Consider the following 17,811-nt stretch of genomic DNA (forward strand, 5'->3'; position numbering starts at 1 on the left):
TTAGTTTTCCTGTACTTCAGTATTTTAAATCAATTAAACTTAGATTTAATTTTTAAATAGCTTCCTTTTCTTTTGTTTTCTCACTAGCTTAAAATGCCTGAGCTTAATCTCAAAAAAGGTTCTTGTTTACATGAATTCTAAATACTTTAATTTTCCTCATGACTATGCAGACTTCTTTTATATTACTAATTTCATTTTTCACTACCTCGCTAAATATTGTAAATAAAGATTTTACTCCTACATGTTATTTTCCTTATTTTAACAAACATAATTACTAAAATTATGTAAGACTGATAATTATTAAAATAACTATCAATGTCTACATTACAAAAACTTTATTTCTGAAGCACTTTACATTGAAAATTATTAATATATACAAAACTTTTAATATTATCAATATGTAAATATAATTATGCATGATGACCAGCTTTGATATTGTAAAACACTTTGCTCTGACTCCTGTACTTTTTGAGAGGAGCTTGTCAGTACTTACCAGTATTTTAACTAAACAATAATCAAGATATCCTTGTTGCAGCTCTATCTAAGGAGCCAGGAGTTCAGCAGTACCAAAGTACCTCATTCAAACTCTGTCAAAACTATAACTCCTTATCATGGCATTTTTGCTGTAATTCATTTTTTGTTTGATTTTTATTTTTAGTTCAACTGTTGATGCAAAATCAGAGGAAGCTACTAAAATGGAAAAAGGACAATCAGCTTTAAGCAAAGTTTTGGAATCTTTGTGCATACATCACCAGCAACAAGTTTTGGCTATGTTGAAATTTCTAGTTCAAGAGCAGAATGCTGCTTCTCTTTGCTGTTGTAATTCTTCACATGCTGTGTCCACAGACTTTCAAAAGACCAAATTTGAAGATGAATTACGTGGTCCATTCTGTAGTTGTGAATATAGACTGGCAGAAAGAGGGTATTTACAGAATGAAAGACAAAGCCTTGGTTTAGTTACTCTGCCAGTTTGTATTAAAGAATTACATTGTTTATCTTGCCAAACAGTAACTGTTGAACACATTAAGACAGTAATGAATAGCGGAATTGAAAACAGTTATAACTCAAACAGGTGCCGTTCTGGACGGTTAGCAAACATTCACTCTACAAAATCAGTCTTTCATAGTCCTCTTTTGTCAAGGGAAGAGTGTGATCTTCCAGAGAGTCGTAAAAATGCTTGTGGATCTCGAAGTCCATCACCCCCACCATTATCACCTGTACACACTGAAGGATTTGAAAAATTGAAAGACATCATATCAGAGTTTTCAGTCTTAGAAAACAACAGACTAGAAACAAGTACTAATCAGCCTCCATCTCTAACACCAGCAGAAGTAAGTGTCAACAGGGGGGATCATGACAGGAAAATACAGACAGTGAAGAAGGCCGGTACCTCTGATTCTGTACTCTTGGATGCCAGCGGCAGTTGCAGTGAAAATCATGAGAAAGCTGAAACTGCTGTCATTTTTCAAGATTTAATGGATCGTATCAATGAAAAATTAAAATCAATAGAAACCACAGATATGACAAACTTTATAAAATTATCTAGCAATGATTGTAATTCAGATAATGATTTTCATTTAGGAGATTTAATAACATCTCTCTTGCACAATGCAAAGGCTAGTGATTATAGTTTTATGGAATTACTGAATCAGCACGATAAAAAGGTAGAAAATAAAATTATTCAGACAAGATTTCGAAAACGTCAACAAACCTTATTTGCATTGAACAGTTCTCCTGATTCCCCCATAATTAGAAGGCAATCTTTACAGATAAAAAGAGAACTTGCTAGCCTTGATGAAAATTTTCTAAGAAAAAAGTCGGCTGAAAAAAATCCAAGGAAATTGGCACGCAATTCATTAGAAAAAGAATTCCACCATTGCCAAGAATCCCTAAACAATTCTAGAAGCTTTAGAGATAAAAATCATGCTGGAACACGGTTTTCAACGAATCACGTGGCACAATCATTACAGGTACCACATCATAGTTTAGAAACTAATGTGGCTTCTGATCAGTTTTTAGAAAACTTTAAAGCAACTTCATCTGAAAAAATGAACCTAAGGAAATCACAGGAGATACCTGCAGCTGAAAAAAACACTTCTCAAGATAATAGGAAGAATCTCAAACTGGAGAATACTCAAACTTCTTTAAGAAATACTGTCCCTGAACTTCTGTGCAAAACTAAACGAAATATTATGCCTCCAGGGTGGTGTTCTATATATGTAACAAATAATTATGTTTTCAAAAAATACCCTGAGAGCAACAGAGTATTAGACTCCACACACAGAAAAGAGTTAATGAAACATATTCCAGTTGAAAGTTCACAAAATGTAGACCTAAACAAAATTGCAATGAATTCTAATTTACAAGTTGTTGTGGAGCGTTTGGAAGACACAATAAATATGACTCAAAGGTCTTGGAATAATCAGCCAATGTCAGAAGGATATAAAACATACAAAAAATTGGTAGAAACTGAGGATAAAGACCAAAATACTGGGAGAAATTTGACTCTTACGTTAAGTAGAATGGCATACACAGAACAGGGTTTATCAAAATCTGTGGTAGTATCAAGCAATATTCTCAAAAATCATGGAATGCCTATTATGGATATGAGTAACGAGAGACTTGATAATCCAAAAAAGGCACCTCTTCTGGAGAAAGATAATTTGACACCCAGTGTGGAAAGTGCACCAACAAGACATGAAAGTATTGAAAGCTTTCCTTGTTCTAACTACTCTAGTCCTATAAAGCTCATGTTTTTATCTGAGATTAAGACCAGTGAAGGAGTAAAATACACTTTAACTTCAGTTGGCACTTCACAAGTGAAGGCTGGTGTTCCTTCCAAAAAACATACAACCCAGCAGGTAGTTGGAAGGAAAACGGAAACAAATGATGGCATGCCAAATGCTAACTTTGAAAATTGTACTTCTAATGGGTATGATGCTGGCTATCTTGAAAGAGAATTAAGCAGACTTAATTGTGTGAAAGAAGTTAGAGAGTCCCCTGTGGTATTTACAGGTGGTTTAGCTTGTGATAAACCACAAGAAGACTGCAATGAGGAGTCAAGCAGTGCTGCCCAGTCAGCTTTTAAAAGGAAACCAGGCAGACCTAAAAAAATAGGTCCCCAGGTTGTGAAACAGATTAAACGGCCAATTGGAAGACCACCAAAGCCTAAAATTGGTCAAATGGATGCCACCATATGCCAAAATAAGTCATTTAGTGCTGGCATGAAAAGCCCAGAATCTCTCATATCAGAAATAAAAGAAGGTGTTTATAAAAACAGCATTACAGTCACTGTTATTTATGGAAGGTCAAGAAGAATCAAAAGGCATGTTTCTGAAGGAAGTATAAGCATCAACAATATGATGCTATCCAGCAGTAATGTTGACTATTGTTCAGCCAACTCTAACAGTCTCAGAAATATTAGAGAACATGAAGTTGACTCAGGTGAGAGTATATGTGCCCTGTCAAGATTGAGTAGTGAAAGTGAGGTCTTAAGGTCTGGCTTTGACTATATCAGACCTATCAAAAGCAAGTCTCTGATACCTCAGCCTTCCAAGAACATCATAAGACCAAATCAGAAGCCTTTGGCAATAGTTCGGAAGCCAGGTAGACCTGCCAAAGTGAAAATCTCTGGCATATCTGTGACTTTTAGTAGAATTGCACCTCAGGAAAGAGAAGTAAGTATTAGCAGCTGCTTACCCCCTTTAGAACAGGAGGCTTTGTTAGAGAAGATTCTGCCAGAAGAAAAGTTGGAGCAGCAGTGCAATGAGATTGATAAGACAAAACACACTGAAGTTGGTATAATTAAAAATGAACCAGAAAGTATGGCTTCTATACCTCTGAGACATTCTGTTAGGGACAGAAAGTCGTCTCTGCATTCCTTACAGTCATTGACTGCTTCTAGCTCACTTATTTATAGAAATACTTTGCTTCATAAATCATGTAAGCTGCATTTACATAAAGGCAAAAGTCTAAAGAAAAAACATAGGCAGTCAAGCTTAAAAATAGCTTCCAAAAGTATGCCAGGATCTAGACCTGCAAAAAGGTGCTTGGAAGATAACAGATTAATGCCCATTTCTGAAGTATCTTTAGATCCTGTAATTTCATCAAATCCTTTGCTCAGGTGGTGGGCTACTTCTACTTCAAATGATTCCTTACTAGAAGAATTAAACAATAGATTCGAGCAAATAACAAATGCTTGGGTGCATGTGAGTGGAGATGAAGCTGAAAATTTTGTTCGTAAAACAGAATATATTGAAAATGATAATTTCAAGATAGCCAACCCTTTGGACACTTGTTTTTTTAAACTTGAAGTTTCTCCTGTAAAAATGCTTTTTCAGAAAAAATATGATTTAAATGAACTCTGTTCCTGGTTTATGCAAACAACAGAAACACAGTCTCTCTCACTTGTTAGAAAAGCAAATGCCCGAAACCCTTTGGAAGTAATAAATACCAAGGGAATTAAGTTAGGGATGAAATACTGTGATTTTAATACCAGCCCCTTCAGGAAGCACTTTAAAAAATTTGCACTCTCCTCTCCTTCTAAATCAGCGAAGTTGCGTATATTACATAAAATGGTTAGATCACCACTTTTAAATGTGAAAAGTAACTTAACACGAGCTAGATTGAAAAGAACTGAGTATAAGAGATCACACCTGGAAAAATGGAGAAAAGAGGGAAGGCCACACCATCAAGTTGACTGGAACTCTAAAAGAAGGAACCTAAGATTTTTCTGTCAGAATCAATTTTTGAGTAAGACTGAGGGGGGAGCAAATGCTGACATTCTAACTCATGGTGAAAGCTCAGTAGATAATCAGTGTGTTTTGTCACCTGAAATCAAGGACCAGTTTATGCAAGAGAAATTTGAATTACCTGATTTCAAAACACAAACTAGTTTAGAGAATAAATTCCAGTCAGAAACAAAGGAGAATGGAACAAATCAGAACCAAAAAGATTTTGAAACCAGACCGAGACTAGAAAATGTATGTCCTAATAATTGGGGGTCAAAAACATTAAAAGACTGCAGAATATTTTTGAGGAAGATCAACTGTCTTGAACACAGAAATACTTTTAAACTAAATACAATCATTTACTCTCCTGAATCAGTGGATAGTGGAAGTAGTAATCATCAGATACATCTAGAAGAATCCAAGCGTTTTACTTTAAGATCCCATTCTGCTAGGCAAAATTCTTTTAAAAAGCTAAGTCAAGAAAGAGAAACTGCTAAAGCAAATAGTCCTTCAAGTGATAAATTAACTGATGAACTTGGCAATAGTAAACTAAATAATTTTAACTTTGACAAGAATACAGATAATTCTGAAGTTCTTAGCAAATTGAAAAGAAAAACACCACCATGGAAGACCACCGAAATGTCAACAAAAAGACATAAAAGACAGTCTTGCAACAGTGGACAAATGGCAAATTATTTTTCAAAATACCAACTAGGTAAGTTTTTCTCTGCTTAACTTTAAAGTTTCATTGTAGGTGCCTTTAGCAAAGCATAAGGTAGAGGTAGAAAAGGGTCAGCTGATTCATTTAACCTAGTCCTAAAACACTTGGACAGCCTAATTTCGTGGCACCTAGTATGAAGCTCATTAAGTTGGGTGCTATGCACCAGTGCATTTCACCATTCACTATATCTGGCTTCAAGCACATGAATATATTTAGTAGACAGATGAAAAGCTTCTTTAAAATATATTGTGATTATCATGTTATCTGCTTTTTACATTTACATTTGATAGGTCTAATATGAAATAATAAAACAGTTTGACAGATAAATATTATGTAATTAACTATAAATTACTACTGTAAGCTAATAAATATTTATTTTCTTGAACAATAAGTATCAGGCCAGACAGGAGAAAACAAAGCTCTCTCATTAAAGACTGTAACATTAGAATCCTAGGCTATCAGTCTTCCCCATCAAACTATGATGCATTTGATATTTCATTGGAACTTACTTTAAGCTGCTTATTTGAAAACTGGTACATTAACTTTTTGTTTCAACAAATCAGCCTATATTTTAAATAGTTTTTTTTTTATATCAGCTCATTTTTACACTTACTATGATGAGAACTACTTTCCATAGCCTAGCAAGTCATTGTTACGATAATGCTAAATTGAGAATGCAAGCAGAAGTTACTTTGCCTATGATTTGCCTTATAAGGTTGTACTGGCATGATATTGGTACATGAGGGAGACTATTGTTGCCCTTGAGAATCTAATAAAATGATGATTTGAACATGGTAGTTGCAAGTGTAGCCATTTTCCATTGCTTAGTTAGTAGGTGCTGGGCAATACTGGGTATTAGGAATGTGAGATTGCTTACAAGAGTGCCAGGTTATATTTGGAAATTAAAAATAGTTTAGGATTTGGGTCAATTTTTACATCATATGTTATAGTGGAGTTTAGGGATTTGAAGTTTTTGTGGCATACTTCAACTTTAAAAAGTTACTTAAGTGCTAGTGTAAATGGTGTCATGGTCTTATTAAAATATTAAAGGCAGTAAACTCCAGAGCATTAAGAGGGTAGTGGTTTATGTTTCCTCAAAATTCAATTAACTGAATTAACTTTAAGATACTTAATTCAGAAACACCTAACTTGTAATGATTTAAATTTTAAATATCTAACAGGAAATAATACAATGTTTGTTTGAAAGAAATCAAGGTAGAATCTCCATTATGAGAGGTAAATATAAATGGTAAAAAGTTGTTTATGATCCTCACAATAACTAAAAATAACATGGTAACAAGTATTGTGTCAGAAAAAAGGGGGTAAGATCTGATAATGATTTTTTAAAAGATTTTAATTCACTAAAAAATACACATGCATAGTTTCATGAAGAATAAAATATAATTTTGTTTTAAATTGTCTACACCATCCTCATTTCATGCTATTACAATTCATCATATGTAACTTGCATTAAATAATTTTACAACAGAACCGTATTTTATCCTCTCAGCTTCTTAACCATTGTATTTTTTTTCTAAGGCTAAAATATAAAGCTTATTTTAAATATGATTTTTATCCACACTGAATATGAGACCATCTTAAAACATTAAGATGAAGGACATTATTACTTTTGAAAATTAATTTTTCTAATCTTTTGGGGTGTTTAAAAATGTTAGTATTATATTAAGAATTATTTTTTACCTTCCCATTTTCAAAATTACCATTATATATCCTGTTCTGCTTAAAGTTTTAATTAATCATCTTTACTGATAACTTTCCTTCTTTATTTTTAAACATTATTTTTAATCAACAAGATCATTTTATAAAGTTATATCTATAACAATATTTGTTACATTTACCTGACTTTTAAGTGTTTCTTAAAATGTTGTTTTGTTTTTGTTTTTGTTTTTCTCATTGTTCCTGGTATTCCATACTTCTCTTTTCCTCTTCTGAAGTGATGCTAAATCTCATCATTAGTTTTATATGTGTGTGTGGTTGTTTTTTTCATAGAATAATTAGTCACTGAAGACTTGAGGGACTTTTAACAATAGGATTTTTCTAGAAAAATTTATAGGGCCATATGTAGAATGAATTCTGAAATATTACTATGGTAGAAAGCATTGTTCTTATCATGAATGTCTTATTTTATATATTTTGATATTAATTGTCCATATGTGCTTTAATTCATAGAATTTCTTAAGTTTGTGTTTCATTATATATACTGCTCGGTATTCAATGTAGACATATGAAGGAAAATGAAAAATGTTACTTCATTCTAATCTTAGTTCAACAAAGGACACCTGCAATATGTTCTTAGTCACCATTATAAGGTCCAGAAAATTCCATTCCTGCCTACCTGAGACAACATGACCTCTACACTTATTTAATTAATGAAGTATATTTTATTTCTTAAGTAGAATAGAATGGCTCATGTCATGGTTTTTTCTCTCTAAAGACTTTGTCAGCTTATAAAGGATAGAAAAATGAAATACTTGAAGAATTGTAGGAACCTGTAGGAGGGAAATTGAAGTCAGATTTATCCAACATTTGTTGGGTATAAGTTGAGATTTGAAAGATCCCCAGATACTGGATGCTGACAATGGAAAGTTTCAAGTGACCCAAACCCACGTGGGAAAACATGTGAAAAAAGCAAGTAAGCTCATTGGGAACATTAAGTTATTTCTCAGAGATAAGGAACAAAACAGGAACAAAGAATTGGAGGGACCAAGGACAGAAAAAGGTAAAAGATAAAACTATTGAAGAAAGCATAGCTCAATGGTGAGGTCAGCATTGATTATACAAAACACAAGCAACAACAAAGCATTTTAAGGCCTATAGTATTTGGAAAAAAAGAGATAGCTATATGACATAACCAGTGTCTTAGAGAATAGAAGAGTAAAGGAAAACATCCAGGTTTTTGAAGGAAGACTGAGGAGTTCACTGTTAGGTATAAGGGATTTGAGTTATCTAATGAATTAAGAAAAGGCATTAATGAAGAAGGTAGATAACGTGGGTCTGTTATTCAGGGAAGAGACCTAAGCTGAGACAGGGACTGGAGAGCCAGCAAGTGAAGTCCTAAGATTCCTTGGTAAAAGACTAGGAGCTTTGGATCATAGAACCCAGAGGAACAGTGTGGAGTTAGGCACAAAAGTAGATTGATGAGTGTCTAGAGGAAAGATGAAGGATGGTGATAGAGAATGCGTTTTTAAGAAGGGAGTGTAAATTGTTGACATGTTGATTAAGATGAGCCTTGAAATGATTTCAGGGAATATAGCTTGGAGGTTATCTCAGTGATTAAGGAAAAGGAGCAGCTTTGGTGGAATAAATACCAGAAGTCAAATTCAATGCAGGGTGAGTGAAGAGAGAGGAAGTGGATAAACCAGCAAAACTGTAAGTGATTTGAGTAGACAAAAGCTAGAAAGGTAAGCTAGAATGTGTTGTGCTGAGGTTGAAGGAAGGTTATGAAGATGTATAAATGTCAGTAGGAAGAAGTCAGTGAAAAACAAACATGATACATGAGCATGAGAGGGCAAGCAGTGAGAATGGCATGAAGCCCTGGGTTCCTTATGGAGTATAGTATCTGGGAATGGACAGAGGCTGGTCTTGACCACAGGTCATATTTCTCTTAAAATAAGGAAGTAATGAGAACAATAGGAGCTACGATTCAGTAATTCATTAGTAGAATTAGGTATTGGGGAATGGAGGTGAAGTTTGAGATAACTATCTTAAGACATATGAAAAGTAATGTGGTTTTATCTCAGCTGCCAAGATGTAAACTTGGAGAAAGGTGGGCCCTTAGATTAAATAATAGTTGGTTCATCATGTGGATATAGTAGGAAGACAGAGATCAAGTCAGGAATGCCTGTCTTCATTACTGTAAGTGATGCAGTCACAAGAAGTGCCTTCTAGATAACCTGTGTAATAGCAGCACAAAACAGATTTGGAGGTTGGGGAAGGAACCTGGATGTATACTTGTGTATGTGTATGTTTGTATTTACACATATAAATATACAGTGATGTGTATATTTGGCACAGTGCTGGAGATAGAAGCCAGGCTGTGTACCTGCTTACTAAGTACTCTGCCACTGATCTGCATCTCAGCCCTAAAGTGGGGTGTGTGAAGGGGCATCTATTGAAAATCATACTATGGACCTTTTCTAAATATGTATCTTGAGATCCCAGAGAAAATATGGGCCTGTTCCTAATTGGTACTTATATAGCTGTGAATAAACTGACTTTGTTTATGCATGAGGAAAATTGTAAAGCTAAAGCAACATACCATGGACTTAAAGCTACCATTAGAACTCATCCTAAAGAATTAAATTTTCCCATAAATTTTCAAGAACTCCAGACATTCTGGACTCTAAGATACTAAAAAAGAAGTTTAGTTTATTAACTTGTTTTCTATCAAAAATGACTTTTGTATTTCTTTTTGGCTTTTACATGCTTAGTTGTGTTTTTCACATAGGTTTATAACTTACTGGTGATTTTTAATGTGTTCTGAGCAATCTCCCCAGCCCTCACAGGATTCATGAACATTACTACATAGAATTCAGAGTTAAGAGTTTCCTCATGCAATGTTAGTTAACAGGGTTTTTTTCCCCCCTCTATTATAATTTTCTTAGGGATTTAGTAAGGAGAGAAGTTTTGGGTATTAAAGATTTTGTCACTTTTACCATATTACTGTTAAATTGCAAGACAGTAACTTCATTCACCTTTGTCTTGATATTCTTCTTACTTTTTCATAGAATATTTCTTACCTTTTATATTCCATTACTTTCTCAATCATTAGTGAACTTCTAGAATGTTCTTTTTCACTAATTGCCCCATATCTTTCAAAGAAAGCCAATTTACTAAGCATTGTGTTAGATACTAAAGTATATAGAAGGTAAGAACTTACCCAAAAGTTATTTTCAGTTTTCATAACTAGTAAAACTAAGAAAGGTAAAAAATTTTGATTGATTCACCTGCTTAGAATCCTAACCACTTGAGTAGCAAGACGTTCCCTTGAGCTCAGTAGTTCATGGACAATCTGGGCAACACAATGTCATGGTATCAAAAATAAAAACTTTAAAAAAATGAAGAATGAGCAAAGAACAAAATATGTGAGACAGGGATAAGGTAATGAAATGATGAAGGTGGAAGCAGCTGAGGAAGGCAGCAGAGACAGTACCTTTGAAATACCACAAATAGAAAAAGTGGCTCTAGCTGGGCGTGGTGGTACACGCCTTTAATCCCAGCACTTGGGAGGCAGAGGTAGGAGGATTGCCATGAGTTCAAGGCTACCCTGAGTTCAAAGCCAACAGTGGCTTTCCATTGGGCATAGAATAAACATTTACATTATAAGTGAATAAAAAAGAAGATGGTACCAGTTTCTCTAATTGTGTTGTGAACGAGTTATATATGGCAAAATTGCAGGACTAGACCCTTATGATAGCACAGATAGAATAGCTGTGCCTTAGACAGGGTCCACAGACTTCTGCATGCATCACAATCAACAGGAATGCCTGTTCAGGACAGAGTTGATTCGTTGCCAACAGAATTGAGATCTTAGATCCAAGTGATGATCCAAGTGATAATCAAACTGTTAATCTGAGGACCATTGGTGCAAAGGGTAGAGTATTACAGTGATGGGAAGAAGAATAAGTTTTATTAATACTATGTGTTTATCTCTGCAACATTTTAGGTATATTAAATGAATTATGCTCTGGTATGTTTTCAAAAGCTTCAATTTCTCATGATTTACTTAACCCAAGAATCCATGTAGAATTGTGTTGTTTAACTTTCAAATATTTGAATATTTTCCAGATATCCATACTAATAGCTAACATAATTTAGTTATGGTTTTAAAACATGCTTTGCGTGAATTCAGTCACTCTTACTTGACTTAGATTTATGCTGTAGAATATATCCAGATCTTTATAAATGTTCTCTTTGTTATTGAAAATAATGTATAGGCTGAAGCTTTCATGTTCTGTAAGTTCCAGTAAAGCAAGTTGATAAATTTTTATAATAGATAATAGTCTATCTCTGTTATTGAGAATAATGTCAAAATATTAGGTTAGGGTTGTGGGATCCTGTTTATCTTCTCAGCTCAGGTTTTGCATCGTGTATTTTGAAGCTTTATAATTGGGTATATACATACTTTTAAATACCTTTGATGAACTGATTTAGTTTTTATTATGGAAGGGACTTCTTTATTCCTAGAAATGCACCTTACTTGAAAATCTGGCTTATCTGCTATTATGACAATCCCTGTAGAAGCTTACTTTTCATGAGTATTATCAGAGTAGATCTTTGCTCATAACTTTATTTTTAACTCATTTGTGCCTTTTTAGTTAAAGGGATTTCTTGTGAGCAACACATAATTGAAATTTGCCCTTTTATCAAATCTGACCATCTGACTTTTATTAGACTACTTATATTTATTGATTTTCTGCACTCAAGCCATTTTATTAGACAGGATGGTGGAGAGGGGCTCAAGACATCCGCAGAGTCCTACGTCCTTCACAGCAGTGATCTGCATCCCCCTTGTCACAGTATATTTATTTTTAACGTTAACAAGGTTCAGTTCAAAATGGCCAAAATCTTTCTGTTTTCTACTTAGCCTATCATTTTGTCTCATTTTTTTCTTTTCTTTCCTTCTCTTGAGCCCTTCAAGTATATTTTATTTAATCTAATTAATCTCTTAACTTGATTTTAAAATAAAGTGGTTGCTGTGCCAGGCCTGGTGGTGCAGTTTTGTGATCCCAGATACTTAGGAGACATGAGGATTCTGTTTAAGTTAAAGAGTGAAACCTAGTATCAAAAACTGTAAAGAGAAAGTTAGGGGTAGAGTTTCATGGTAAAGCAGTTGCCTAGCATGTGCAAGTCATTTTCTTTCTTCAAGGCTTTATGCTAATATTGTCATTCAATTTGCTCCTATAATGTTTTCAATATATTCTTAGTAGTTTTGTTTTTCATAGTGGAATTAGTCCATCTTCTGGTGCTATAGAAAGAACATCTGTGTAATAACACATTATAAGGAAAACAGATTTATATATTACACAGTTTTGGAAACTGAACATTCACTATGAAGCAGTCTCAACTATTGAGTCTTTGGTAAAGCCCCCAAAGCTGGGTCACATGTAAGAGGCAGAAGGTGAAATGACCATATGAAAAGAGAGCAGATGAAAAATAGGGTTTCTGTAAAAGGTAGGAATGAATCCCTTCTGAGCCCCCAGTAACCCAGTCACTTGCCATTAGCTTCCATCTCCTGTCCCCCACCTAGAAGTTCCACTGCCTCAGCATGCTGTGCTTTGAACAAACTTGTATCACATGAGCACTTTGAGACACATCTCTACTCTGTAGCACACAATCATCCTTCAAATCAATTTTTAAAGTAGGAAAACAAGTATTTTGTTTATAATTTTGTTGTTGTTTTGAGGTAGGGTCTCACTCTAGCTCGGGCTGACCTGGAATTCACTATATAGTCTCAGGGTGGCCTCGAAATCACTGTGATCCTCCTACCTCTGCCTCCCCAGTGCTGGGATTAAAGGTGTGTACCACCACATCCAGCTTTTGTTTATAAATTTACCTTTTCTGGTGCTCTTTTTTTTTTTTTAACAGATTAATACCTCCACTGACTTCATTTCCTTTAATTGTCATAATGCTGAATGTTTTCACTCAGCCTTGCCATTTTGTGTCTAGAAAAAATATCTTATTTCACTTGTCATTTTAGAAGTGCTTTCTTCCTTTTTCTTTCTTTCTTTCTTTTTCTTTTTAAAGCTAGGCTTTGCGGCATCCATGGGTATTCCCACACTCAGGTGTCAAGACATAAGAGGATCATGAGTTTGAGGCTTCCTGGACTGCATAGTGAGTTCATAGAGAGCTTATCAATAAAACAAGAGCTTGAGCTGCTCACTTGTCTAGCATGTGTAAGGTTCTGGGCTTGATCTTTAGCACTGCAGACTTTAACCTTATTCAAATTTACCTGTTCCCTTAGTATTTTAAAGATGTTTTCTGGCTTCTATTTTATGTGAAGCTGAGTGTGTTGCCAGTTACATTTGATCCTCTGGATGTTGTGTTTCTTTTTGCCTATATCATGGGCAGTTTCATTATGAAGAATCTTGGCCTTATTGCCTTAATATTTTCTCTGCTTAGGATTTGTTGACTACCTTTAGCCATTATTTCTTCAGATAAGTATCTGGCCCTCTCTGCTCTCCCCCTATGATGTATTTTGTTCCACAAACCACTGATAATGCATTTTAATCACTTTTTCAATTTTCTGTTTCATTTTGAAGAGTTCTATTCATACATTTTCAAGTGCATTGACCATTTCTTTAATATTGTCTAAACTGTTAATACCATCCAGAATATTTCCCATGTCATCAATTACATGGGCCACCTCTAAAGTTCAGAGTTGCATTATAATTTTATAATGTTTGTTAGTTATCTCTTCCCATTGGTTGATTTTATTTCCTTGAGGATATCTTTCCCATTTTTACAAGCTGATCAGATTTAGCTGGGATGCCACAGTGAGTTTTACCTAGTCTTGAGCTGGATCTTTTTTTTCTTTCCAAAATTTTATTTTTAATTAACAACTTCCATGATTTGTAGCAATATCCCATATTAATGGCCTCCCTCCCTCTACTTTCCCCTTTGACACTCCATTCTCCATTATGTCCCCTCCCCCTCTCAGTCTCTCTTTTATTTTGATGTCATGATCTTTTCCTCCTGTTATGATGGTCTTGTTAGGTAGTGTAAGGCATGGATATCCAGGCCATTTTGTGTCAGGGGAGCACATTGTAAGGAGTTCTACCCTTCCTTTGGCCCTTACATTCTTTCCGCCACCTCTTCTGCAATGGACCCTGAGCCTTGGAAGGTGTGATAGAGATATTGTAGTGCTGAGCACTCCTGTCACTTCTTTCCAGCACCATGGTGCCTTCTGAGTCATTCCAAGGTCACTGCCATCTGAAAAGAGAAGATTTTCTACCAAAAGTGAGAATAGCATTAATATAGGGGTATGAACATTAAGAGAAGCGCTTACTGGGCAGTTTGATAAGCATAGTATATACATTTAGCCAGACAGCAGCAGATGTTATACCCTAGGGTTCATGGCTACCCCTGTTTTAAGTTTTCAGTATCAGGGATATGTTCCTTCCCATGGAGCAGGCCTCCAGCCCAATTAGAGTGCAGTTGGTTTCCACCATGACAGACGTGCCACTATTGTACCCATTGGCTCATTTGGCCTGGCTGGTCAAATATAAGGATTGCAGTGTCCACTGTTGAGTATCTTCACAGGTGATTTCTCTCTCTCCCATTGAACTGCATGCAGAATGGCTTCTTCTAGCTTTCTGTCAAGCTGGATGTTTTTATTTTTGATTCCTACTGAGAAATGTAATGGTTCTCAACTAGGGATGATTTTTTGGCTATATGGAAACACTTTTTTGTTATGAGCATCTAGTGAGAAACCAAGAATGTTGTTGAACATCTGATAGTGTATAATGTAGCCTCACAATAAAGATGCATGTGCCCCAAATGCCATGGTTGAGAAGCTCGACTCTGGGCTAATTTGGCATTATAAATGAGATCATTCAAAACCCACATGAAGACTCTACTAAGGTCCTCATGTGTTAGGTTTTTCAGTTTTGATAAGTATAAATGCAAATTATATCATCCTGTATGTCCGCTATCAGTTTTGCACTTTGTCCCCTTTTACAGTCTTGGGAAGTATTTATGCTGTGACTCCCACCTCAGTGTTTGTCTAAAAGCACAAGTGTTCTAAGATGTCTCTGGAATATACACACAGGTTTCTTTCTTGTCCCCAAATCCTAGCCACACTCGGTTCCCAAACTCTTAAACTGTCTCCTAGACTAAGGGGTATTTCCACAGGTCTCCTGGGCTTCTTCCCATGTCGTGCAGCCTGAAAAATGACCAAGCATCAAGTCAGTGCAGTTTTAGGGCTTTTATCTTCTTTTAGGAATCACCAGCGTTCCATACTGCCTGTCAGCCCACGTTTCAACCCCATCTTGTAGATTCTATCTTTATGCTTAAGATGTTCTAAAGTGAGAGAATGATTCTTGCCCTATTACTTTCTTGTGGCCAAACTCAGAAGTCCCAGATTTATCCCTTCAACAAAGAATCACCAAGTTGTTCATGTGCTGAAGCCTAGAGATACATACTGAACAAGACAGCAAAGATCATAGTCCTTAAGTGGGAGACAAAAACAAAACAAAAAACATAATAAACTATGTTATAAATATTGAACTATAAAATGACTGTTGAAGGGAGTTGGGTTGAGGATTAGGAAACCGTACACAAGCTGTAGGAGGAGGTGGGATACCAAGGACACCACTGATACATACAACTAAAAATGGATGAGGACCTCTAAGGAGAGCATACAGAGTAAGAAGAAAAGAAAGCCTGTCACTCATCCTTGAGAAAATCCTACCTTTATTGTCCAGTTCAAGTAGAATGATTTGTAATACAAACAAAAGACAAGAGGAAAAGCTGGTGGTGTGTTTGAAGTGTTTCCAAAAACAGGATAGCTTAGTCTAGGTGGACTGACAAGAAGTATTGGAATTGTGGCTGTTTCTTTTCTCTCTCTTCTAGGGCTGAGAAGCCAAAGAGCAAGGTCCATTAGGGTTTGGTTTCTGCTGATTGTTTTCTTCTAGCTTACAGTACAGGCAGCCTTCTTATTGTGCTCTTACATGTCAGAGAGGACTCTGGTGTCTTCTCTTAGGATACCCATCACATCAGATTAGAGACACTTTCATGACTGATTTACCTGAATTGCTTCCCAAATATTCTGAGGGGAAGACACAAGTGTTGAGCAGAGGAAATGACCTACAGACTTGAATGCTGCCATGAAACTTAGAAAAAGAAAGAAAAATCACTGGATTTATCAACGTAAGGGTCAGTAGTGGCTTTAACAAGTACTATTTTCCTGGAATAAAAATGCTAGAAGCCAGGCAAGTCATCTGGCTGTAATGGGTAACATCTTACTCAGGTTAATACCTTGCACATACTCAGGCATCATGGTAAGGATCTGATTAACAAGGTGTTCCATTATTTGCTATTTCAACAATGCTGCATTAGCACCTCAACACTAACTAGCTTGATTAAGCATTTATCACACTCAGGAGAGAATGGTGGTTTGGGTTGTGCTCCCTCATGTATCTCTGCTTTGTGTACCTCTCATCCATCTAGGAGTTTTGCCTATCAGCTTCCATCATATTTACTAACAAACTACATATAACTCCATTGGTGAGGCAGAATGGGAAAACACTGTAAAATGATAAGACAAAAGAATGAATTTAGAGCCAGGCATGGTAGTGCATGCCTTTAATCCCAGCACTTGGGAGGCACAGATAGGAGGATCACTGTGAGTTCAAGGCCACCTGAGACTACATAGAGAATTCCAGGTCAGCCTAAGCTGAGACCCTATCTCGAAATACCCAAATAAATAAACAAACAAAACAAAAGAATGAACTAAGGAATAGGTAAAGACATAGAGCTCTTAATCCATTTCACTTGCCATAGATGACATACCAAAAAAGAGGAACAATATTAGGGTCATGGATAGGCTCCTGAAAAAGCAGATGAAAACAGGGCCCAAAAAGATTCTAAAGCATGCCATAATCTAATCTGCATGCTATGAATAAGATTTTAGTAAATCTTTCATTTTCCTCAAGTTAACCCATTAGAGCTAGATGATTTGACTTGCTTGACTTCCAGTATTTTTATTTAAAAACAGTACTTGTTAAAGCCACTACTGACCCTCACATTGATAAAGCCAATCTTTTTTGTTTAATTTTTTTTTTTTCTTTCTTGGCACCATTCAGTCCTGTTGGCCATGTTCTCTGCTCAGTAGTTGTGTCTCTTTCTCAGAGATACGGTATTTTAAAACATGTCATAATCTGCAGTCTTTTATTGTGAGATGCCATGATCTTAAATTGCCAACTTGATAATTGCTCTTAATTTCACACTACTAAATTTTAGGTAGCATAATATTTATTTACTTATTGGGTATTAAAATACCTGTTGTGATATATTGCTTAAGGCACAGTACATTGCATACTAAAGAAATAAGGTTTATTTGGCTCACATCTATGAAAATCAAGCACATGATGCTGGCATGTGCTCCTAGAGGAAAGTAGAGAGCGAGCATGGAAGAGCCAAGCTTGCTCTTCTATAACAACCTACTCGAAGAATTAGTTTCCTCTTGTAAGCCCAACCCATTCCCCAAGATCAGCAATAATCTCTCCACAAAGGCAGTTATTACCCAGCCATCTCCCACTAGGCCCTGTGTCCTAAAGGACCTATCTCTTTCTAATATTGTTACATTTGGGACAGAACTTTTAGCATATGAACCATTCT

The 17,811-nt window shown here is 35.6% G+C and overlaps 1 protein-coding gene across 8 annotated transcripts in view; it reads left to right on the forward strand.

The window, feature by feature from the left end:
* The window catches only part of Lcorl (ligand dependent nuclear receptor corepressor like), a 161,849-nt gene that overhangs the window by 126,858 nt on the left and 17,180 nt on the right, over positions 1 to 17,811 (forward strand). For 7 of the 8 annotated variants that reach the window (XM_045161579.1, XM_045161581.1, XM_045161583.1 and 4 more), the window contains one exon: positions 659 to 5,445. The exons of the other annotated variant lie outside the window; for it this stretch is intronic. In XM_045161579.1, the coding sequence (XP_045017514.1) occupies positions 659 to 5,445 (4,787 nt within the window). The remainder of the gene's footprint in view (positions 1 to 658; positions 5,446 to 17,811) is intronic. 8 annotated transcript variants of the gene reach the window in all.

Source organism: Jaculus jaculus, chromosome 11 (genome assembly GCF_020740685.1).
Source record: "Jaculus jaculus isolate mJacJac1 chromosome 11, mJacJac1.mat.Y.cur, whole genome shotgun sequence".
Lineage (NCBI taxonomy): Eukaryota > Metazoa > Chordata > Mammalia > Rodentia > Dipodidae > Jaculus > Jaculus jaculus.